Here is a 22,304-nt window from a genome sequence, read left to right on the forward strand (position 1 = left end):
CTGCCCTCTCTCCATCCCTCCGCAGCCTCCCAGCGCGGAGCTGTTCCACTACGACAGCACCAACGCCGTCAACTGGGGCATGCGAGGTGAGGGGCAGGGCTGCGACCCTGGGGACATGCTGAGGGGCTGCCAACCCCCCGGGACCCTGCCCTGGGGACATGCTGAGGGGCTGCAGGGCTGCCAACCCCCCGGGACCCTGCCCTGGGGACATGCTGAGGGGCTGCAGGGCTGCCAACACCCCTGGAACCCTGTGGGCACCCTGGGGACATGCTGAGGGGCTGCCAACCCCCCTGGGACCCTGCCCTGGGGACATGCTGAGGGGCTGCCAACCCCCCTGGGACCCTGCGGGCACCCTGGGGACATGCTGAGGGGCTGCAGGGCTGCCAACCCCCCTTGGCAGGCAGCTCTGCACGGGGGGCTGCAGGGGGACGGGGTCCCCGCAGCCTCGGGGCAGGGTGGTGACAGCAGAGGGGTGGCTCATGTCTCTCTTTCTGATCTCCCCACAGAGTACAAGGTAAGACCCTTCTGCTGCAAGGACAGGCCACCAGCCAGAGCCCCAGGGATGTGCCCGTGTGTCCCCAGGCTCTTCAGAGGGAAGCTCTGCCCTCTATTCTCCTCCATCCTCGACCTGCCAGCCCATGCCAGGGCTGGGGGGCTCCCAGCCGAGCCCGTCCCCTCCCGCAGGTGCTGCTGAGCAGAACTGTGCCCTGGCTGAGGAGCAGAGCAGGGGGCTGTGCTGGTGGCTGCCTGCTGTCACCAGTGCCTGGGTCATTGCTGCTTCCGCAGAGCGAGCAGCCTGTTCCAGAGCCACCGTGGAGCTTCAGGGTGGATCACAGTCACCCCGAGAGCAGTTCTCACCTCTCCTTGTCCCACCCAAGCCCTGGAGGCAGCTCTGCAACCCAAACCCACCCGAGGAGGCCTTGCCCTCATTCCCAAGGGTGCCCCAAGTGTCTGGTGGCTGCCCCACGGTGTCCCTGTCCCTGTCCCCGTGCAGATTTACCCCTACGAGCTGCTCCTGGTGAAGACGAGGGGGAGGAACCAGCTGCCCAAAGACGTGGACAGGACTCGGTTGGAGGTGAGAAGAGCTTTTTGCCCTGGGGACAGTCGGGGCGCAGAGGGACCCGATCCCACGGGGTGGCACTGGCACTGATCCCATGGTCCCACTGCCCTGGCACGCAGTGTGTGGGGCTCGTGGCCGTGTGAGGAGCGTGTCCAGGTCTGCTCAGGGGCACACGAGTGGCAGGGCACTGTCACAAGCTCCTGCCGCTCCCTTGTGCCTCTGGCAGGGGCGGGAAGGAGGCAGGTCCCCCCCTTCTCGAGGGAGCAGTGCTGGGCTCGTGTCCCCCCATCGTCCCAGCGGGCAGGGCCTGCCCTCAGAGCCCCTGGAAGGTGCCCAGCTCTGGCCCAGCCTCCTGTTTCTCCCCAGAGGCACCTGTCCCAGGAGGAATTCTACCAGATCTTCGGCATGACCATGGCCGAGTTCGACCGCCTGGCGCTGTGGAAGAGGAACGAGCTGAAGAAGCAGGCCCGGCTCTTTTAACCCAGCGCACTATAAATATATACATACCTATAAATATATACATAGAGAGATCTCTATACTGCACTCTGTATGATTCTCGGGGCTGGACGGGCCACGGGGGCCCTCCCTGCACCCCTGAGAGTGAATTGGAGTCTTGCAGATCGTTTGGTGCTCTGTGTTTCCTTTCCTTTTCCAGCCTGATTTCTGTGCGGATCCCTGGGCTCTCCCCAGACCTGGTGTCTGTCACTGCTGCCCCACAGGGACACTGATGGGGGGGATTCACACCTGATATTTCAGTTTCCACAGGGACACCAGGGGATGGGGAGGATTCACACCTGGCAAACCCCTGCAAGGGGGAACTGCTGATGGAGTTTTGGGCAGCTTTGGATGGCAGGGAGGGCACTGAATCCACTCCATGGGGACACCAGGGTTTCAGAGGGGACCAGAATGTGGCTCATGGCACGGCGGAGGTAGAACCTGTGCTGTCCCCTCACAGCTGACCCAGCTCCTGCTGGTACCCCACAGCTCCCTGGCCTGTTTTTGGGACTGTCCAGCCCTGCTGTATGCCTGGAAATCCTGCAGGACGAGCAAACAGGAAAGCAGAGCACCACAGACAGCGGGGAAGGTGCTCCTGTGGAAACAACCTCATTCCCTTTATGAAAAAAAATAAGGGGAATGTGGGAAATCGGGATTTTTTCCCCCTAAACCGAAGTTGCCCGAGCCGGGCAGGTGGAGGTGGCACCGACGGGGGCGCAGGCTGGCAGGGGACCCCAAGCCAGGGCTGTCCCCGGTGCCGTGCCGTGCCGTGCCGGGGCTGGGCGCTGCCGTGCTCCGAGCGAGGCAGGGAGGGAGGCAGGCAGGGAGGGAGGGGCGGATGAAGGGATTGGCCGCCCCGAGGCAGAGCCGGCCCCGCCGGGCGGCCGCAGAGCCCGACACTCGCCCGCCCGCAGCTCCCGGGGCGGCCGCGGTGCCGCGGCTCCGGAGCATGGACCGGCTCAGCGGTAAGGGACGGGACGGGGTGGGATGGGATGGGATGGGATGGGATGGGATGGCACGGGATGGGATGGCACGGGACCCGCATCCCCTCGCGGGGCACAGCGCGGAGGGCACCGGGGATGGCCGTGCCAGGCTCAGGGGAGCGCGGGTGGCGCATCCCGTGCCAGCCGAGCGGGTGCATCCCCGCGGGTCCCTGCTCCCCAGCAGGGCCGGCTGGGCACCAACTGGAAGCAGTTTCCCTTTGCTGGTAGGATGGGTAAAACACCAGCAGCCTGCAAGGGAGGCTGTGGGGTGTAAGCACTTGTTAGGGGAAATTGTGGTCGTGGGAAGGGAGGTGACGTTCCCCCATGGGGCTCAGAGGGTTTCCCTGTCCGGGAGTGTCCCCAAGGCGCCGAGGGCCCGATCCCCACCCTGCTGGGAGCAGCTCCTTCCCACACGTGTGGGATTCCTGCCTGCAGCCTGTGGCACCGGGCTCACCGAGCTCCTGGGCTTTGATCCGGGATCTGTAGGAACCTGCCAGGGCTTTGGGCCAGCTCTGCGAAGAAGCTCCCGGCTCTCTGTTGGGGCCGCCGGCTCCCTGGAGGGAGCACGGGGAGGTTTGCAGGGGGATTGGTGCCGCTGCAGCTGATTGCAGCCTGGGCTGCACAGGAGCAGCAGGTGGTGACATGATGGGGCACGGGGGTGCTGGCCCCTGACCTGTCCTTGGAGGTGCTGCAGAAGCACTGGCCAAAAGCCATGAGGCGGTGGCCAGGGGCGTCTCTGGCTGCAGGGGCTGGGCCACGCTGCAGTGCCAGGAGCGCTGTGTCCGCAGCCGCGGGTCAGCGCCGCGAAGCCCCGGGGGTCAAGAGTTCCCCTTGCCGATGTAAAAGGATGGGGTGGCGTTTCCGCAGTGGAAACAGCTCGGAGGAGTTTGGGACTGCTGTGAACACAGGCACGGTGTCAGCGGCCTGCAGCCTGCGAGGGGACAGGGAAGGGGACAGGGACAGCCGTCCCCTGTGGCTGTGCCCAGCCAGGGTGGCTTTGCCCGCTCTGAAGGAGGGAGCCGTGGCAGGAGGGGAGTGTTGTGCAGTGGCACTTGATGCCAGAGCTGTCCTCCAGGGTCCCAGAGGACATCACTGCTGGGGACAGGGGGGGCAGAGGGTCTCGGCTTCCCCTTTGTCCCGCTGTGTCAGCTGATGGGACACTCCCTGTTTGCACCCCAAAAATCAAACCTAGGACCTCACGGCAGGGGAGGAGGGGATGCCCAGCTGAGAGAGCGGTGTCTGGGCATGGTTTGGCCTCTCCACAGGTTGACCCTGCCAGGGAAGAGCTGTTTTATCCCCCTCGCTGGTGCCCGCCTGCTTTGTTTTGAGTGTTTGTGATGAATTGCAGTTGGCACCTGGATGGCTCCTTGCTAATGGAAACCCCCCCAGCCCCTCCTGCTCATCAGCCAGAGCTGCTGGATCCCTCTGGGGGCTGTGACTCGTGCAGGGAAGGTTCCCTTCCCCAGTGAAAGGGGGGGTCTGGCGTTAGGCAGGAGCTCCGTGCCATTCCCAGTCTCTGGCTGCTCTCTGGCAGCCCCTTCCTTCCCCTGGAGCTCTGCTCAGGCCCTGCTGTATCCTGGTGTATCCTCTGCCCGTTTTTTCTCATGCCCAGCAGGCTGGGCAGCACCCAGTCGTGGCCCAGCTCTGCACCAGTGGCTGACTGGGGGGATTGGTGCTGTCGGCAGAGCTATTTCAGGTTGTGCTGATGGAGAACCCAGCTCCCAAAGTGTGATTTGGGAGGCGCTCCTTCCCTCAAGCACGCCTGTGCTCACACGTGGCTTCTCCTCCCTCACTGCTGTCTCTTCCCTGACCTTTCGAGCCACCCCAATTCAGGTCCTGCCCCAAACTTATCTGGGCTCTAAATCCAGCAAAGCCACGGAGATGTGTCAGGGATAAACTTGGCTCCAGCTCGCCCACAGGAATGGGGAGGCTGCAGGACGGGTGGGAGGGAGCCGGGATCGTGCCTGCGAGCTGGCAGCAGGAATCCTGCCGGTGGAAAGGGAGGCTCTGGCTGCTCAGGAGCACAGCCCGGGCCAGCTGTTAGCGCCGGGCAAGTGCCGAGCTCCCCTCCGCATTGCAGCCATTCCTTCCATGGAAACTCGGCCACCGCCTGTTCCTGCCCCGGGGGAGGTGGGGAAGGGGCTGAGCCCCCCGTGGGTGGGTGAAGCGGGGTGGGAGGTGGGGAAGGGGCTGAGCCCCCCCTGGGTGGGTGAAGCGGGGCGGGAGGTGGGATGCTGATAAAGCCCTGGAGTTGTTTGCCCCTCTGGATTTTCCAGTCTCCTGCCGTGTGCAGCGCAGCAGGGAGAGGCTGGATCGGTGAGAAGCCTCCCGGCAGCTCCGGAGGAGGGACACTGTGGGATTGTCCCCAAGCCAGGAGCCCTGGGGACTGTCCTATCTGCCTGCACTGCCTGGAAAACCTGCCTCCTTCCCACTCTTGACCTGGAAATGCTCTTTTCCTGTGCAAACGTGCTGAGCTGCGAGGCTGCCGTGCCCTTCCCTGCGCAGCACCGCCGGAGCTCCCGCGGGCCTGCAGGAGCTCCCATCCCTGCCCAGGAAAGCTTTGTTTAGGGTTTTGAAGAAGCTGTCTCGTCCCAAGCAGTGGGAAGCCTTTTCAGAGGAGAGCACTGGGCTCGACCCAAGCTCTGCCTGTTGTTCCGTGGCCAAATCACTTGCTGGGGACAGGAGATAACAGTGGAGCAGAGTGGAGGCTTGGAGTGGTTTCTGCCTTCCCAGACTTGTGTCCTAAGCCCTTAACCCTTCCCTGTTATCTAGTCTGGCACAGCTCACACTCCCTCCTGAGGAGCACATCTCCTCCTGCATATAAGGAACCTTCAAATGAATGCCACGACTCTCTGTCCTGTATAAAATATCGATTCAATGTCACTGTCCCAGGCCAGCGGCGAGACAATGGGGCTGGAAACCTTTCAGTGCCAGCCCTGCACAAACAAGGGGCTGGCACCCCAGCCAGGGCACCCGGGAGGTGACAGAGCAGGGAGGGCACCGTGGCAGGCAGCAGCCGCCTGTCGTCACCCCGAGGCGCTGAAAGCAGCGGCATTTGGGGAGCTCAGGTCCCCGGGTGCATTCTGGGCTGACAATCTGCAGTGGGGAAGGATAAAATAACCTCTCAGAGCCTCCCCCCGCGGCAGCTCCTTCCTCTCCTGCTCCTGATAAAGCCTCCCGTGGCATCAAAGCGGGCTCTTTGGCAGGCGAGGGGAAACACTGACATTTCGTAACAGTTTGGAACAAAAACAGCTTTGCTGCAAGGGGTTTCCATGCTCAAAATCATTTTTTTTCTTTTTTTTTTTTTTTTTTTTTTTTTTGAAGTGGTTTTCGTGTGCATTTGATCCTGGAAGTGATAAGAGGGAGCTGGGGGAGACGCTGGCATGCTCTGATTGCTGCCAATTAGCAGGAGATGTGTAATGAGCACTTTGAAGAATGGCTTTGGCTTTCTCCAGGGTTTTGTTTTATTTTTTTTTGAGCATTAAACCCACCCAAGTTTGTGATGGAGGAACAGCTGCTCATTTTAACTTTGGGAAACCGTGGCTGTGAGGGACAGAAGAAGGAATAGAACTTAAGTCGGAGCAGGTTTTTGGTGTCCTGGAGTTAAAAGCAGGGTGAACCAGTCCCAGCACTGGTGGAGCCACCAGAGCAGTCTGTCACACCTTGTCACCTTTCCCGCCGGGACATCGCGGTTTTGCTGGCCCTGCAGCCCTGCCCGGCAGGGGTTAATCGGGTAGGAAATGCTGTCGCTGGTGGCCTTGCCGCTGCACCTGATGCTCCCGGCGGAGCCTGGCAAGGGAAGGAAAGGGAAGGGCTGAGAAAACAACGCTCATCCTGCTGGCCGAGGGTCCTGGGGGCAGCGCGGCCCCAGCCCCGCACACAGAGACCCTCTGCTGCGCCCTGGGGACTTGGGGACAGGGCTGAGGTGGCCGCTGCAGGGTCCCAGATCCCCCAGCAGGCAGGGGGACTCGTGTCCAGCACAGCTCTGAACTCCTGGGCATGGTCAGGGCAGGGGTGCCAGGGTCTGGTGCTGGGCACATCTCCCTGCCCCAGCTCCAGGATATTTCCCCCTCTGGCGTCTGTGGGTTCTCCTCCCGCAGCTCTGTGAAGGATCCACATCCTGCTCTTGGGGGCGTTCGGGAAAGGGCAGTGGGGTTTGGGAATCCTGCAGATCGCTGCTCATCCCCTGCTGGGTCAGGGTTTGGATCCTCCTCTCCCGCTCAGGATCCTGTCACAAGCTCCCCGGGTGACTTTTCCTCCCAAGAAGATGTGCCAGCTCTGGTCTCACTCCTGCAGGTTGGGAATTGCATCCAGGGCGTTTTGGAGCTTGGCTTTGGGGAATGGGGATGCACGGGACGTGGAGAAGTGTCTCCTGGGGTGCAGAGAGCTTTCCACCCCCACCAGAGGAGATTTTGGGGATGTGGGGGCTGGATCCAGCCCTGGGTGGTGGCATGGACTGGTGGGAATTGGGGTTTTCCTCTAGAATTCCTGCAGCTAGCTGCAATTCCTGCAATTAGCTGCAATTCCTGCAGTTTGCTGCAATTCCTGGAGTTAGCTGCAATTCCTGCAGTTTGCTGCAATTCCTGCAGTTTGCTGCAATTCCAGCTCTCCTGGAGGCTGAGCTTTGGAGGAGACCAAGGGCTCCAGGGAGGTGACAGCTCCAGGTGCCCCCAGGCAGGAAGGTGTGACCCAGGGAGGCTTCCCAGTGCTCTGCCCACCACGGAGGGTGGGCACAGGGGTGGCCAGAGGCTTGGGGCACCATCCCAGGGCCTCTCCCAGTTCTGGAGAGGAGCCCAGGCCAACCTGTTGCTGGAGTTTGTTTGGAAAAGGCCGACACCAAAATTTTGGTTGGAGGAAACACAGTTTATTCTGGGTCCCGAGTAATCCTAACATCTCTCCTCTGCCTGAAGCTTGTTTTTTATACATTACTCAGCAGGTCTCGCCCCTGCCTGACTATTCCTTTAAAGGGCATCTCCAGCCTCTCCTTTTCATTCATTATTTACATGTGTTTTCCAGCCAGCAGCCTCTGAGCCCAGCTCCCCGGCTGGAGCATCCTGCCATGAGCCTGCTGAGCCTGGCACCAGCTCCTCAAATGTAGTCTGGGCCTGGCACCGGGTCCTCAAATGTAGTCTGGGCCTGGCACCGGGTCCTAAAATGCAGTCTGGGCCTGGCACCGGGTCCTGAAATGTAGTCTGGGCCTGGCACCGGGTCCTAAAATGCAGTCTGGGCCTGGCACCGGGTCCTAAAATGTAGTCTGAGCCTGGCACCGGGTCCTGAAATGTGGTCTGGGAGTTCTAAACCCGCTCCATGTGATTTTCCAGAGCTGATTGTGTTGAGCTGGGGCTGGAAACCCCTCGTGGCTGGGGTTAGGGCGGGGTGTGGAGGCTGCCCGTGCCTCTGTGGGGACACAGCAGGGTCACTCAGATCTGTCACCCGGGTGATTTTATTTGCTCAGCATCTCGCTGTGGGAGAGGGGTGACCCAGGAACCACCCCCTGCTCCTCTGGGCTGGGGGTGGCTGCAGCCTCCAGGCCAGGGGGATGAAGTTTGCTTTGGGTGAGCTAAAGCAAACAGCCACGACCTTCTCCAGGCGGCAGAGAAAGGGGGGACAGCCCCTGGGGAGGGGGTCCTGCCACAGCCCGGGGCACTGGGGGGGTCATTGGCAGCCTGGGTCACAAGGAGGTGCTTGTTGGTGATTTAATCAGCCTGTTAATAATTACCTGCAGCACTCCCAGGCTGCTGTGAGGAAGGACAAGGACATGCTCTGCAGCCCAGCAGGGGCTGTCCCACGGAGGATGTCCCTGCAGGGACCCTCTGTCCTTCTGTCCCTTTGAGGATGTCCCTGCAGGGACCCTCTGTCCCTTTGAGGATGTCCCTGTAAGGACCTTCTGTCCCCTGGTGCCCTGGAGGATGTTCCTGCAGGGACCCTCTGTCCCTCTGTCCCTTTGAGGATGTCCCTGCAGGGACCCTCTGTCCCTTGGAGGATGTCCCTGCAGGGAGCCCGTGTCCCCTGGTGCCCGTGGCTGTGCTGGGGTGGCACTGCCCAGCCCTGGGGTGCCCGGGTGAGGGGCTGGCACTGAGGGGGAGCTCTGCCACCCACAGCCCACAGTGCTCGGGGTGTGGCAGCACCAGGAGAGCCCGGACCCAGCCTGGGGGTGATCCTCAGCCAGCGCCTCTGCCTCGGGCTGTCCTGGCACCGCCCGGGGTGGGATCCCGTGTAATCCCGTTCCCATTTCATGGAATCTCTCGGGGAAGAGGCTTCTCTGCCCCCCGGAGTGCGGGGTGGCTCCGGCAGTGTGTGAGCTGCCAGGTGACAATGCAGGTGACAATGCAGGTGACAATCTTTGCCCTCCGCGGCTCCATCAGCTGTGATTACCAGCTGTAATTACCAGCTCTAATTACGCTTCCCTGCATTCAGGACTCCTGTTTCCTCCTCGGGAGCGGGAGGAGGATGTGACAGGCTGTGTCTCCTGGGGAAGGAGTGTGCTCACGGGGGGTGTTGTGTCCAGCTCCCTCCTGCAGGGCACAGCTGTGGCCCCAGGGGTGTCCCCCAGCTCTTGTCCCGTTTTTGGGAGGTGCTGAGCGCTCAGAGCCCCTCTGCAGAGAGCCAGGGTGGGGCAGGGGCTGGGCAGAGCCTGGCTGGGGGAGCAGCTCTGGGCCGGGCTCGGCTGGGCTCTGCTGGGCAAGGCCATCAGATAAGGCTCTGTGCAGGGCTGCTTGTCCTGGCGAGGGGAGCCTGAGCTGGCAGAGGCTTGGGACAGGCCCAGGACCCTCTGTGCCACTGCTGGAGTGAACTGGGGCCACTGGAGCCGAGCTGGGAAAGGATCCCCAGAGCTGCTGCCAGTGCTGGGTGTCTGCAGCACATGGGCACTGATGGAGGAGGCTCAGCAGGCACAGCCAGGCACCCTGTGTGCTTTTAACCCTCCTGGTGGCACAGCCAGGCACCCTTTGTGGCTTTTAACCCTTCTGGTGGCACAGCCAGGCACCCTGTGTGCTTTTAACCCTTCTGGTGGCACAGCCAGGCACCCTTTGTGGCTTTTGACCCTCCTGGTGGCACAGCCTGGAGCCCTTTGTGGCTTATAACCCTTCTGGTGCTCAGCCAGGGCACCCTGTGTGGCTTTTAACCCTCCTGGTGGCACAGCCAGGCACCCTGTGTGGCTTTTGACCCTCCTGGTGGCTCATCTGCCCCTCTCCCAGGATGGAGGAGCCCTCCAAGCCCTTGTGTAAGGGGAGGAGCTGCTGCTGTGGGGGCAGAACTGGGGGCTTTGTGCCCCCTCGAGCAGCCAGGTTCCACATTCAGCTCCCGGGATGGATTTTCCCAGGCTATCAGCTGAGGATGTTAATTCCTGCCAGGCCACGATGAGGAGGGCCCCAGGGGCTGTGCACGGCTGCTCTGCCTGCACGCTGCAAGTGCTGGGATTTGAGCTTGCCTTGGGCTCCCCAGCACCCAGGGGTGCTGCAGCACCCAAACTGGGGGCGAGGTCACGGGGTTACCCCAGTGAGGGGCAGCTGGAGGGCCAGGGAGGGTGGCAGGAGCCAGCCCCGAGTGCTCAGTCCTGCTGGAATTGTCGGAGGCAGAGTCAGAGCTCCCCCCATCCTCCCCGCTCAAGGGGCCCTTGTTTGCAGGGAGGAGATGATTCATGTGCACCGAGTGGCCCCTCAGCAAATCTTCCACTGTCAGGGGATGCTGCCAGGGCTCAAGAGTGATCATTGATGGTTGGCTTTTCCCTGAAACCCCTGTGGCCTGGAGCAGGACAGACTGGGAGGAGGAGGAGGAGGTGGTGATGGTGTTTTCCAAGCTGCTGCTCCTGGCCCTGCCAGCCCATCCCAGTTTGTCCTGCACCCAGCAGGTGCTGAGGGATGGGAGCAGAGCCTGGCTGGCTCCTGCCGCCCCCAGGGCCCCGTGCTGCCCCTCTCGTGCCCCCTTGGCAGGGCAGTGCCACAGCAGTGGCCGCGGGCAGGGCGCAGGCAGCTCTGTCCTGCTGTCCCCTGCACGTCCCCTTGCACAAAGGAACAATTCTGGGAGTGCCAAGCCACCCCCACCGAGGCGCTTCCTCCTCCCCAGCAGAAAGAAACCTCCCTGGGATGGGGATGGGGACAGGAGCTGCCCTGGGAGCTCAGCCAAGTGCCCGTGGGCTTGCTCAGAGAGCAGCAGTGCTGGGGCTGGAGGGGCTGCCAGCATCTCACCCCTCTGGTGGTGCCATGCTGGGCGTGGGGACATGTCCCAGCCCTGCAGGGCTCTTGCAGGTGGCTCCACGTCCACCTGTGCACAGGTGAGCGGGGTTGGTGTGCTGCAGAGAGCAGCTCTGGGGCTGTTTGTCCCACAGGCACCTCCCTGCGGGGCTGCCCCGGGGGCTGGGGTGTCCCTGGGGCTGTCCCCACCTATTTGGGGCATCCCGGGAGCTGCCGAGGTCGCTTTGCTGCGGGTGGCAGCTGTGAGGAGCCCTGTGCTGGCAGGCAGAGCGGCCGAGGGCCCAGCCCTGCCAACAGGAAGCATTTATTTGTGCCTGGGTTTTATTTTAGCTACAAACAATGGCTGTTACTCCCAGCATCCGATTTCCCCCGGCCCCAGGCATCACCTGGTGCAGGAGGAAGCGTGGCCGGAGGTGGGAGAGCTGTGAGCACAGGATGGGGGTCCCTGAGCACCTCCCACCGCATTTCAGAGCTGTGATTCAGCTTCTCCCCTCCCCGGGGCTCTCTCAAGCTGCAGGCTGGGCTTTTCTTGGAGTCAGACTTCCATGGGCTCGTCTCATCTCTCCCCTTGCAAAAGCTGGGTCTCTACACCAGGAAACTGTCACCCTGATCTTTAAAGATTTTGCTAAGCCTTCTGATGTTTGCATTCTTGTAGCAAACTTCTTCACACACAATTCTGTAAATAATTTATTGTCTTACATTCTTTCGTGGAGGAAAAGAGATTTAATAGACTGTTGGTCTGTCCAGTGTCATTGGAGAGGTGGCACTGTCACCCTCCACTCCACTGTCACTTTTAGAAAACTATAAATGTTGGAGTCAGAAAATAAACTTCCCTTTTTTTATTCACCTCAGGAGCAGCAATAAGCGTGTCTTCATTTCGTGTCCTATAGTGACAGGAAACTCCTGCTTTGGCTTGGCCAGAGACTCTTCCTCCTCCTCCTCTTCCTCCTCTCTGCAGGTCACTGGAGCAGGACCCGGTTTTTGCTGCTGTGCTGGAGCAGAGCCGGGAGGGGCAGGGAGGCTGTGCAGCTGCAGCCTGTGCCCAGCCCTTATCTCTGTGCTGGGAAGAGGCTCCCTGAGCAGGGCAGCACTTGTGGGCTCTATTTTTAGAGCTGGCCTGGTGTGGGGTGGAGAGGGGGGCTGCAGGGGCCGCGGCTCCCTCGCCGCGCCGTGCTTGGTGCTGCTGCCAGGGCACGGTTTGGCAGCGCTGCCCCGGTGTCCTGCTGCTGTCCCCTGGTCACCCCGCCCAGCAGAGCCACCCTGGGTCCCCCCGGCCCATGCAAGCCTGCTGGTTAATGCTAAAGCCATCTGCTGCCGCGGGTCCTGGCCTTGCCAGGCCCAGAGAGCTCACGGACATCTCCCGTGCTGCCTCAGACAGGCTGCAGACGTGGAGAGGAGGGCGCTGCTGGTGTCCCCGTCTGTCCTGGGTGTCTGCCCAAAGCCTGCGTGCAGGGCAGGGGGGTGATCCCACAGATTTTGGACGTAGGAGAAGCCCCAGCAGGAAGCAGCAGGTGGGAGCCATTTGCCAGCCCCATCTGGAGCTCTCCCAGAGCAGGGGACACGGGGTCCGTGTGTCACCTGTGGTCACTGTGACACCCCACCCCTCCTCCCCAGGAGCCCTTTGCTGTCCTGCTGCCCTTGTCCCCGGGCTCAGAGCCCCCACGGGCACTGGCACCAGCACAGGAGATGTGTCCCTGTCCCCTGGGCCAGCTCTGGGGCTCTGTGCTTGCTCCCACCAGCTCCTGTCTGTGCTGGTCCTCACCTCCCAGGTGACTTGGGTGTGCCACCATCCCCTGCTGCCCCCCGGAGCAATCTGGTCCTCGCCTCCCAGGTGACTTGGGTGTGCCACCATCCCCTGCTGCCCCCCTGGAGCAATCTCCCCTCACTTCCTGCAGCCCCCCATTAATTTCCTTCAGCCTGGAAGCCTAACGAGCATAGGAAATGAATTCCCTGCCTCCCTGTGCTCCCCCAGGCTCTGCTCAGCGTGCCCTCCTGGGATCACAGGCCTCTTTGACTGCCCTCTCCCTCCCTCCCCCCTTGTATTTTGGAGGATGTTTAACAAGGGAGACGGAGGGGACAGCTCAGCTGGGGGGAAACAAAGGCGCCTTCAGAGCTGTGTCCGTGCTGAGTGTGCCCAGCTCTGAGTGTGCCCAGCTCGGGCACTGCTGCTGAGCTCAGCCCCTGCCAGCAGCCCTGCCTCAGCAGGCACCTCGGCTCTGGTGCCCAGCAGGGTCCCCGTGCCCCCTCCGTGCCCGCTGGGGCCCTGTTCTTAGAAACCAGGCTGCCCTTTGGGCCTTGGCTGGCCCAGAGCTGGTGCCTGTGATGGGACGTGTCCTACAGAGCTCCACGTTTGCTGGAGTTTCAGCCCATTTTCCTTGTCTTAACCCCAGCATCCCAACGCCCCCTGGCTGATGGGATTTTTCCTGCTCCCCTCAGTGCTGGACCAGCTCCTGCCAGAGCTCAGCGTTCTGCTCAAGCTGCTGGACCACGAGTACCTGAGTGCCACCACGCAGGAGAAGAAGCTGGCTGTCTCCGCCATCCTGCAGAAGCTGCAGCCACCTGCAGGTCTGTGTCCCTCTCCTGTGGTGGCCACTGGCCGTTCCCAAAGGCACTGGGTGTCCCCAGCAGGGCAGGGAAAAGCTTCTGCAGGGCAGGGATGAGCAGAGCACCTGCTCAGCCCCCTCAGGGCACTTCGCTCCCTGCTTTCCCCTCTGAGCTCCTCCCTGCCCCGGGCTGGCGTCAGCCGTGCCCCGGCTCCAGGAGGGAGGGCTGCTCCCTGCGGAAGCGCTGCTTCCAGAGCTCTTCCTGCCTGGCTTTGTGCTGAGCGCGGGGGTTTCCGTGGGCACTGTGCACCTGGGCCTTCGCAGAGCCCCCGTTCCTGCTCTCCTGGGGGAGCCACAGCATCCCTGGGGGTTCCTCCGTCCCCAGGGCCTGCTCTGTGTCCCTGGGATTGTGGGGACGAGGGGTGGCAGTGCCTGCCCCAGGCTCAGAGCATCCCCCTCCATTCCAGGGAAGGATGTGGACTACATGTACGTCAACACAGCGTCCCTGGGCAATGGCACCAGCTTCGTGGAGTCCCTCTTTGAGGAGTTTGGTACGTGTGGCCGGGCTGGAGGGGTGCCCTGGGGGTCGTGCTGGTCCTGGGGTCCTTTGGAAGAAGGGTGACAGCTACATCCTTGTGTCCAGAGTGGGCGTCATCGCTCTGGGTGCTTGTTCCTGCTCCCCTGGGGCTGTTTGGGGGCTGGCCAGGAGGGAACCCACGTTCCAGCTGTGTTTAGCAGTGATTCCCATCTCCCAGCACCTTCCCAGGGAAGGGAGGTCCCTGCAGGGCACAGCTGGGATGTCCAGCTCTGCTTTCCTGCTCCCCTCACCCTCTGCTTACCCCGTGCAGACTGTGACCTGCGGGACCTGCAGGACATGCAGGATGAGGAGGGGGACACCAGCGACGCCGTTGGCTCGGAGCTGGCGGGGAACCAGGCAGCCAAACCCGTGAGTGCCTGGCTGTCCCCGAGCCAGGGCTGCGTGGGGAGGTGGCAGTGGCCAGGGTGGGACCCTTGCTGTGCCCTGCTGGGGCTGTCACCCCTGCTGCTGCCTGCTCATGCTGGAGGTGTTTCTGCTCTAGGTTCCTGTGGATCCTGCTCCTCCTCTGCCCACCACTCCCCCTCCTGAGGATTACTACGAGGAAGCGCTGCCCCTGGGCCCTGGCAAGGCCCCCGAGTACATCACCTCCCGCAGTGAGTCCTGCTCCAGCCACGCCAGCAGGAGGGTGGGGAGAGCCCCACGAGCTGCCCGCTGCACCCCTCACCTGCCTGACAAGCCAGGCAGCTCTCAGTGGCTCGTCCTGGGGAAGGAATTGTCGCTGCTCCCACCAGCAGCGCTCCTGTCCCATTCCCTTCCATCCCGCTTGCTATTGCGAGGAGCTGTTTGCTCCAGCCGAGCTGGGAGTGAGGTGATGGGAGATCAGAGCCACGGGAGGATGGGATGCCCTGGGAGGGTGTGCTTGGCTGTGCCCCACTGGGCATCCACGAGGGAAAACCAGGTGTTCCAGCCCCCTGTGCTTCCCCTGCAGACAGCTCCAGCCCCCCCAACTCCATCGAGGACGGCTATTACGAGGATGCGGACAGCAGCTACCCCGTCACCAGGATAAACGGGGAGCAGAAAAGTTCCTGTAGGTATCTGGGTGTCCTCGACAGGGAGGGGAGAGCTTTGCCAGGTCTAGCCCGAGGTGGGGCTTGAGCAGTGGGCTGGGGGCTGCTGGGGTTGAGGCTGGAGAACCAGGGTTTCCAAGTGCGAGCCTTGCAGAGAAATAAACCAGCCCAGGGCTCTGGGAAGAGGCACCTGGGGCTGGCGCTCGGCCCACGAGCATCCTGCTGGGATTCCAAGGGAAGTGGAGATGGCTGCTGCCAAGCGCTGCTGTTTCCAGAGGATGTCTCAGAATCCACCTTTCCTGGCATCCAGCTCTGTCTGGAGCCTGCTGGGCATGGGGAACCCTGGCAGGGTGTGCGGCACCTTTTAGGGCGACTCCCCCGCTTCCTTCCAGACAACGACTCGGATGCCATGAGCAGCTCTTACGAGTCCTACGACGAGGAGGAGGAGGAGGGCAAGGGCCAGCAGCTGACACACCAGTGGCCCTCGGAGGAGGCCTCCATGAACCTGGTGAAGGATTGCCGGATCTGTGCCTTCCTCTTGCGCAAGAAGCGCTTTGGACAGTGGGCCAAGCAGCTCACCATCATCCGGGATGGCAAGCTGCTGGTGAGCCTGGCCTGGGGCACAGACACCTCCTGGGGGGTCGGGAGGCTGGCTGAGCCCAAGCTGAAGGGAAAAAAGCACCATCCAAACAAAGGCCCTGCCCCAAGGCTGCCCCTCAAGCAGCAGCTGCCCTCACTTACCTTGCAAGGGAACAGAGGGGTCCCCTATTTTTGGGACACCACGGAGTGAGAGGGCACCCTCAGGCTGTTGCACGGCCTGAGCCACCTCCATCTGTGCCACCAGAGAGGGACCCTGAGACCCCACGCCTCCTGTGGGACCCCCCGGCAGAGCAGCCAGGCAGGTTTGGCTGAGCCCTGAGCAGTTCTCTCCGCTTCCCTCAGTGCTACAAAAGCTCCAAGGACCGGCAGCCACACGTGGAGGTGCCCCTGACCACCTGCAACGTCATTTACGTCCCCAAGGACGGGCGGCGCAAGAAGCACGAGCTGCGCTTCTCGCTGCCGGGGGCCGAGGCGCTGGTGCTGGCCGTGCAGAGCAAGGAGCAGGCTGAGGAGTGGCTCAAGGTACCACTGCTCCCGCCAGGGGCATCCCCAGACCCGCCTTGGCATCCTCCCTGCCCGAGCTGGGGAGGGGGCTGCCCTGGGAATGGCTTTGCCCTGCTGGAAGGGGAAGGGGGCTTTGCTCCTGTCTGTTATCGGCCGCTTCCCAGGGCCTGGGCGGCTCCGGCGCTGATAGCCCCGGCTGGGGGGATGTTTGCTCTCCCCTTCCTCTTCCCCAGGGCCCTTTCCTGCCTTTGTTCGGGGCCGGGAAGCAGGGGCTGCGGGGAAGGGGCGGCGGGTGGGAAAGGAGCCTCTGAGCACACCAGCGACACAGCTGTCACCCCAAATGTGGGAAAACAGGGGGGTTTTACACACCCAGGGCACAGCACGCCTTAAAACGGGGGTCATGAGGTGTCCTGTGCTGGCAGGGTGATGCTGGCTTGGCACCTAAGTCTGTCCCTTCTGAGATTTCCAAACTCCCTGACAAAATCCACAGAACTGGTTGAAGTTTTGAAGGGGCCAAGGTGTGAGCAGTCCCGATGTGGGTGTGCTGCCCTGAGCTGTGGGGACCAGCACCTGTCCCCCTGCTTCAGCCTGGCTCTGGTAGTGAAGGCGCTGAGCCAGGGAGGGCAGCCCTGGCCCTCGGGTCGTTTTGAGGTGACAGCTGGGGCTGTCTGTGCAGGTGATAAAGGAAGCCAGCAGTCCAGCAGCAGGCGGGATGGAAGCCCCCACCTCCCCAGTGATGCCGTGCAAGATGGAGCTGGACAAGGTGATGGTTTCTGGGGGCCTGTCCAGGGGCTCCATGGGGCTGCTGTGGACAAACATGGGGAACACAGGGCTGGGGGACCCCAAATTCCTGGGGCTGCACGAGGAGCCTTTCCCATTCTCACAGCAGCTCTGCAGAGCTGGGAAGGGGAACGGGAGCTGGAAATCCCAGCCCTGTGCAGGGGGATGAGGGGCTGGGGTGGTGCTGATGGGATTCTGCTCTCCCACAGCGGCTGTCCCAGGAGAAGCACACCTCGGACTCGGACAGTGTGGCCGTGGGTGACACCGGGTCCCCGGCCACCCGCAGGGAGCACGGAGAGCACGGTACAGTCCTGTCCCCACTGCCCACCCAGCCACGGGCAGCATCCTCTGCAGCCAGGTGGGATGCCAGGAGATGCAGCAGGGTCACACAGCTACCCTGTCCTTCCAGGGAAAGGCAAAAAGAGCGGCCTGGCTGACCTGAAGGGCTCGATGAGCCGGGCAGCGGGGAAGAAAATCACCAGGATCATCAGCTTCTCCAAGAAGAAGCCGTGTCCTGAGGACACCCAGACCTCCTCCACCGAGGAGGACATCCCCTGCTGCGGTTCGTGCGGGCTGGGAGTGGAGTGGGATCAGTGGGGAGTGACATCTTTCCTCCAGCATTGCTGCAGGGGTCGGGGTGGGGACAAGCTCACTGGAGAGCTGTGACATTGCCACAGGCAGGGAAATGCTGCCTAGGCCTGGCTCTGCAAATTCCAGTGATGAGTAGGGAAGGAGTCACCCATGTCCCCAAAAAAAGGCTTGGGGGGACTTTGTGGTACCGAGCTGGCAGCTCCCCTGGGCCCAGCTGATTGTCTGGGGGGAAACTGAGGCACGGAAGGGCTGGGTGAGCAGGAAGCCATGCTGTAAGCTCTGTCCTGTCAGAGCCTGCCCGAGGCACAGCCAGGCAGGCGCTGATGCCCTTCCCTCCCCCTGGCACCCCCAGGCTACCTCAGCGTGCTGGTGAACCAGTGCTGGAAGGAGCGCTGGTGTCGCCTCAAGGGCAACACGCTGTACTTCCACAAGGACCGCACGGACCTGCGCACGCACGTCAACGCCATCGTCCTGCGCGGCTGCGAGCTGCTGCCCGGCCTGGGCCCCAAGCACCCCTTCGCCTTCCGCATCCTGCGCCACGGGCACGAGGTGACCGCGCTGGAGGTGAGCACGGCGGGACAGGGCTCAGAGGATGGCGTTGCCTAGCTGGAGGAGCAGTTCTTGGGATGATCGGCACCCCGTGCGAGCAGCGCCTTGTTTTGCGCTCCCCTGGAAAGGTCAGGGCACCTTTTGGGTGAGCTGGGGCAGCCGCACGGGAACTTAGGGCGCAGCAGGGCTTTGTGTTGGCGGGCAGCAAGGGTGAGGGGCTGGGAGCTGGGGGTGCACCCCAACTCTTCCTCTGTCCTCCAGGCAAGCTGCTCTGAAGACCTGGGCCGCTGGCTGGGTCTCCTCTTGGTGGAAACAGGCTCCCAGACAGCCCCAGAGGCCTTGCACTACGACTACGTGGATGTGGAGACCATTGCCAACATCGTGACGGCCGTGAGACACTCCTACCTGTAAGGCCGGGCTGCTGCAGTGCCAGGGGCTGGGTGCTGGGCTGGGCACGGGGATCCTTGGCCATGTGGAGTCCCTAGAACGAGCGCAGGCTGGGCTGTGGTTTGTGGCTGTGGTCTCAGGGACAGTCCGTGCCCCAGGGGTTGTTCCCTAGGGCAGGATGGGAAGCTGAAAGAGTTTCATCAGTGCTGATGGAGGGTGTCTTAGGGTGGGGTCATGAGATGCAGGAATCCCTCTGAGCTGGAAGGGCTCCCTGAGGGGCTGACAAGGATGTTCTGGAAAGGAAGAGCCCACCCCTCCTTCTGCAGGTGGGCCAGCTCGTCCCAGGATCAGCGAGCGGACTCCTCTCGGGTGGTGTACGATGATGTCCCCTATGAGAAGGTCCAGGTGAGCACAACTTCGTGGCTCATCCTCTCCCACCACAGTGGCTCTGGCCGGGCTGGGATGGCCCTGCAGGTGTCTCAGCTGGGGGATGGCCCTGCAGGTGATCAGCTGGGGGATGGCCCTGCAGCTGATCAGCTGGGGGATGGCCCTGCAGATGTCTCATCTGGGGGATGGTCCTGCAGGTGATCAGCTGGGGGATGGCCCTGCAGGTGTCTCAGCTCGCTCTCTCCCCTCCCAGCAGGCAGAGGAGGAGCCGGGCCGGCCGGGGGCCGCTCAGGTGAAGCGCCACGCCTCGTCCTGCAGCGAGAAGTCGCGTCGGGTGGACCCGCAAGTCAAAGTGAAGAGACACGCGTCCAGTGAGTCCCCGGGCCACAAAGCTCACCAGGGCTCCTGGCCAGTTCCCCTGAGGGATGTGCGTGGGCTCAGCTGGACCGCGGGTGCCATCGCTGCAGCCCTTCATGGGCTCTCCCCGTGCCTGCAGGTGCCAACCAGTACAGGTACGGCAAGAACCGGGCCGAGGAGGACGCCAGGCGATTCCTGACGGAGAAGGAGAAGCTGGAGAAGGAGAAGGCATCGATCCGCGGCGAGCTGATGCTGCTGCGGAAGGAGAAGCGGGAGCTGCGGGAAGCCTTGAAGGGCAGCACAGGTAGGTCGGGGCCATCGGAGCGCTGCGGCTCGGGTACAGAGCACAGGGACACCGGGTTCAGAGCACAGGGACACCGGGCTGGCCACAGGGACGCTGTGGCCGGGAGCTGGGCTGGCTGCAGCGCTCTGCCGGGCTGGCAGCCCCATCTAGTGTCCCCGTGCAGAGGATGGGTGGATTCTGCCGGCGCTGAGCTGGGTGATTGTGCAAGCAGGGCCGCGGCTGCAGGAGCTGGAGCAGCGGGTGGCGGTGCTGGAGGAGCGCTGCCGGCAGAAGGAGCAGTCTCGGGTCGATCTGGAGCTCAAGCTGACCGAAGTGAAGGAGCAGCTGAAGCAGTCGCTGGCAGGAGGGCCGGCCCTGGGGCTGGCCGTGACCAGCAAGGCTGAGAGTGGGGTATGCATCCCTTTTTCCTCACTCAGAACTCCAACTTCTGCAAGAAATGGTGGTTGGGCTATTGTGGTGAGCAGCACAGGGGAGAGGGGACATCCTTGTGGTTTTGTCCCATTGAGGACAGAGGTGTGTGAGTTGAATTTGGTCACCTCAACTTTTATCTCATTACAGTTCATGCTCTTTTTTTTTGCTTTTTTTTTTTTTTTTTTAATCTGGTTGTCAATGCTTCCTGGGTTTCCTGAGCTTTTCTTGCTCCCCCTTTTCCACAGGAAACTACAAGCAAGCCAAACGGGAGCCCCCCTGAGCACTTGGTCCCTGTGAACTGTGCGGCAGAGCTGAGGAAGAGAAGCCCCTCCATCATCCCTGCCAACACGGGCAGCGTGCTGCGGAAAGCCAAGGTCCTGCTCAGCTCTCCCTCTGCTCCCTGGCCCCACGGGAAACCTCAGCTTTACCCCTTGTTTAACCATGGAATCATGGAAGTGCAGGGCTGGGTGGGAAAGGGAAATGATTGGAAGATGCTGGTCCAAAGCCCCCAGCAGGGAGGGATGCCTTAAAGTATTCCTTTTCCAGTGATGTCTCCTCATCCTTTTTTTTTTTTTTTTTTTTTTTTTTTTTGTTCCCTTCTCTGCAGGAATGGGAAAAGAAGCAGACTTAAATCAACCTGCCAAGCCCTGAACACACACTGGGGATCACGGAGGAGCTGCCAGCCCCTTTTCTCTGAGACACTGGGAGGGTGCTGGGAAGGCGTGGTGGAAGAGCCGTTCTATTCTGCCCGCCCCACCACTGCAGCACCACCACTATAAACCAGGGGAAGGGGGCGGGAGGGGACTGGGGAGGCGGGTGGGGAAAGGGAGTTCCTTGTGGATCAGGGTCACAAACTACTGGGAAACCCAGCCCTGGGGGAGCCTGCCCCGCAGCCAGCAGTCCGACACACACTCTGGGTGCAGAAGGAAGGAGGGGACAGCCTGGGGCTGGCAGTTGGCGCTGCCCAGCAGGTGCTCCAGTTTTGGGGATCAGCGTGTGTCCAGGCTAACATCTACCAAAGCAACCATGGACTCGTTGGGGTTTTTGGCCCCCTCAGTTTTGGGATTCGGGAGCTGCTCAGGACCAGCCGCTTCAGAGATGCCAGTTGTTCACCCTGCTCACTGCTCCCAGCTCTGCAGGGTCTCATCTCAGGGTTCCTCGTGGCTCGGGCTTGCTGTGCCTCAACCAAGTGCCTTTGTCCAATATTTCCTTCTTGTCCTCCAGGCAGGAAGGGTGAGGGCACGCTGCCTTCCCTTGGAATGAAGGAAGCTCAGGTGTCAGCATCGGAAAGCAAATTAACACTGGGCAACTTTTACCTTTGCTAAACAGCTTAGAAGTGCTGCAGAGGGCTGGGGATGGAGGCAGGACCAGCTTCCTGCCCTGGTCCATGCTGGTTTTGGGGGGAGCAGGGAAGGGGACGGGGCTGACTCCTGGCCAACAGCACGTTCACACTCGGGCTGCTGCACTCAGACACAGGTTGGTAAGGCATGTGATCAAAATGGAGTGAAGGGAAGTCTAAAAATTAAAGAACAACAAAACAGCAGGGCTGTTGGAGTAGAAAAGTGAAATAGAGTAGGGTCATTCAGCACGGGCAGAAACAAGGGACAGGAATGGAAAGGCCCCAGCTTTTGTGCTGGGAACAAGGGAGTCACCATCACCTGCTCATGCTATGGACTGCCACAATTAACCTCTGGAGCTTGCTGTTCCACAGCCCTGTGTTAGTACCTAGGTAAGCAGCTTTTAATAAAAACGCTGGCACTGGCCTGCCCGGTCCTGTGGCTGAGGGAACAGGGTGGGAATGCTGCTCCTGCTCCCAGGGAAAGGGGCTGGGCTGGGCTCAGCACCCCTGTGGCAGCAGCTGCTGGGACAAGCAGCTCCCTGAAAGCACATCAGAGAATCCCAGACTGGCATGGGTTGGAAGGGACCTTAAAGCTCATTTCATTTCAAGGGGCAGGGACACCGTCCACTATCCCAGGTTCCTCTAGATTCCATCCACCCTGGCCCTGGACACTTCCAGGGATGGGACAGCCACAGCTTCTTGGGGCGCCCTGTGCCACAGCCTCAGCATCCTCACAGGGAAGAATTCCTTCCCAATATCCCATCTAGCCCTGCCGCCTGGCAGTTTGAAGCCATTCCCCCTCATCCTTCACGCAGTTGTTGGCAACTTTGGCCAAGCCTTTGGGCTTTGATTAACGTTTATTCACACGGGGAAGGAACACTCGCAGTCTCTTCCAGTCCTTTTCTGAACCAGAGGTGAAACCTGTCGCGTTATCACCTTTAACCCGCCCAGCCAGCGGCGGGAGCTGTGTGTCAGGGTGAGCAGAGCTGTGTCCGGGTCTGAGCCCTGTGGGGACCAGGTCCGAGTCCCGGGGGACAGAGCAGTGTGCCCCTGCCCGAGCCCAGGGGACCGGAGCTGTGTACCCGGTGTCCAGGGCCGAACTCTCCCGAGCTGGGACCGGGTCAGAATCAGAGTCCCGGGGGATGGAGCTGGGTCCGGGGCCGAGACCCGGGGGATGGAGCAGTGACTGGGGCCGAGCTCCAGAGCACCGGTGCTGC

At 61.9% G+C, this 22,304-nt stretch overlaps 2 protein-coding genes across 9 annotated transcripts in view; both read left to right on the forward strand.

The window, feature by feature from the left end:
• ABLIM3 (actin binding LIM protein family member 3) overlaps positions 1-1,590 on the forward strand; it is a 48,270-nt gene extending 46,680 nt beyond the window's left edge. For 6 of the 7 annotated variants that reach the window (XM_038150333.1, XM_038150334.1, XM_038150335.1 and 3 more), the window contains 4 exons: positions 26-86; positions 507-514; positions 995-1,075; positions 1,427-1,590. In XM_038150333.1, coding sequence (XP_038006261.1) covers positions 26-86; positions 507-514; positions 995-1,075; positions 1,427-1,540 — 264 coding nt within the window. In that variant the 3' untranslated portion in view covers positions 1,541-1,590. The remainder of the gene's footprint in view (positions 1-25; positions 87-506; positions 515-994; positions 1,076-1,426) is intronic. The other variant, XM_038150339.1, reaches the window with a different exon arrangement.
• Positions 1,591-2,372: 782 nt separating this feature from the next.
• Positions 2,373-20,538, forward strand: AFAP1L1 (actin filament associated protein 1 like 1). 2 transcript variants are annotated; one of them, XM_038150610.1, is made up of 19 exons: positions 2,373-2,520; positions 13,167-13,295; positions 13,741-13,824; positions 14,122-14,219; positions 14,353-14,464; positions 14,800-14,898; positions 15,271-15,482; positions 15,821-16,000; positions 16,659-16,745; positions 16,972-17,065; positions 17,172-17,324; positions 17,706-17,917; positions 18,164-18,309; positions 18,616-18,694; positions 18,930-19,047; positions 19,173-19,337; positions 19,549-19,727; positions 19,994-20,122; positions 20,356-20,538. In XM_038150610.1, exons 1-19 carry the CDS (start codon positions 2,394-2,396, stop codon positions 20,377-20,379), a joined length of 2,427 nt encoding a protein of 808 aa, XP_038006538.1. In that variant the 5' UTR covers positions 2,373-2,393; the 3' UTR covers positions 20,380-20,538. The 2 variants fall into 2 exon arrangements, with proteins under 2 accessions (XP_038006538.1, XP_038006539.1); XM_038150611.1 differs by having other exon boundaries at positions 18,933-19,047.
• Positions 20,539-22,304: the final 1,766 nt, after the last annotated feature.

This window comes from Motacilla alba, chromosome 13, assembly GCF_015832195.1.
Source record: "Motacilla alba alba isolate MOTALB_02 chromosome 13, Motacilla_alba_V1.0_pri, whole genome shotgun sequence".
Lineage (NCBI taxonomy): Eukaryota > Metazoa > Chordata > Aves > Passeriformes > Motacillidae > Motacilla > Motacilla alba.

Excerpts from the sequence above, each read along its gene's own strand:
- AFAP1L1 (XM_038150610.1), top strand. The coding sequence starts at position 2,394 with ATGAAGGGATTGGCCGCCCCGAGGCAGAGCCGGCCCCGCCGGGCGGCC. Across the intron at positions 13,825-14,121 it reads GTCCCTCTTTGAGGAGTTTG|ACTGTGACCTGCGGGACCTG; the intron begins GTACGTGTGGCC and ends TACCCCGTGCAG. Across the intron at positions 17,066-17,171 it reads CAGGGAGCACGGAGAGCACG|GGAAAGGCAAAAAGAGCGGC; the intron begins GTACAGTCCTGT and ends CTGTCCTTCCAG.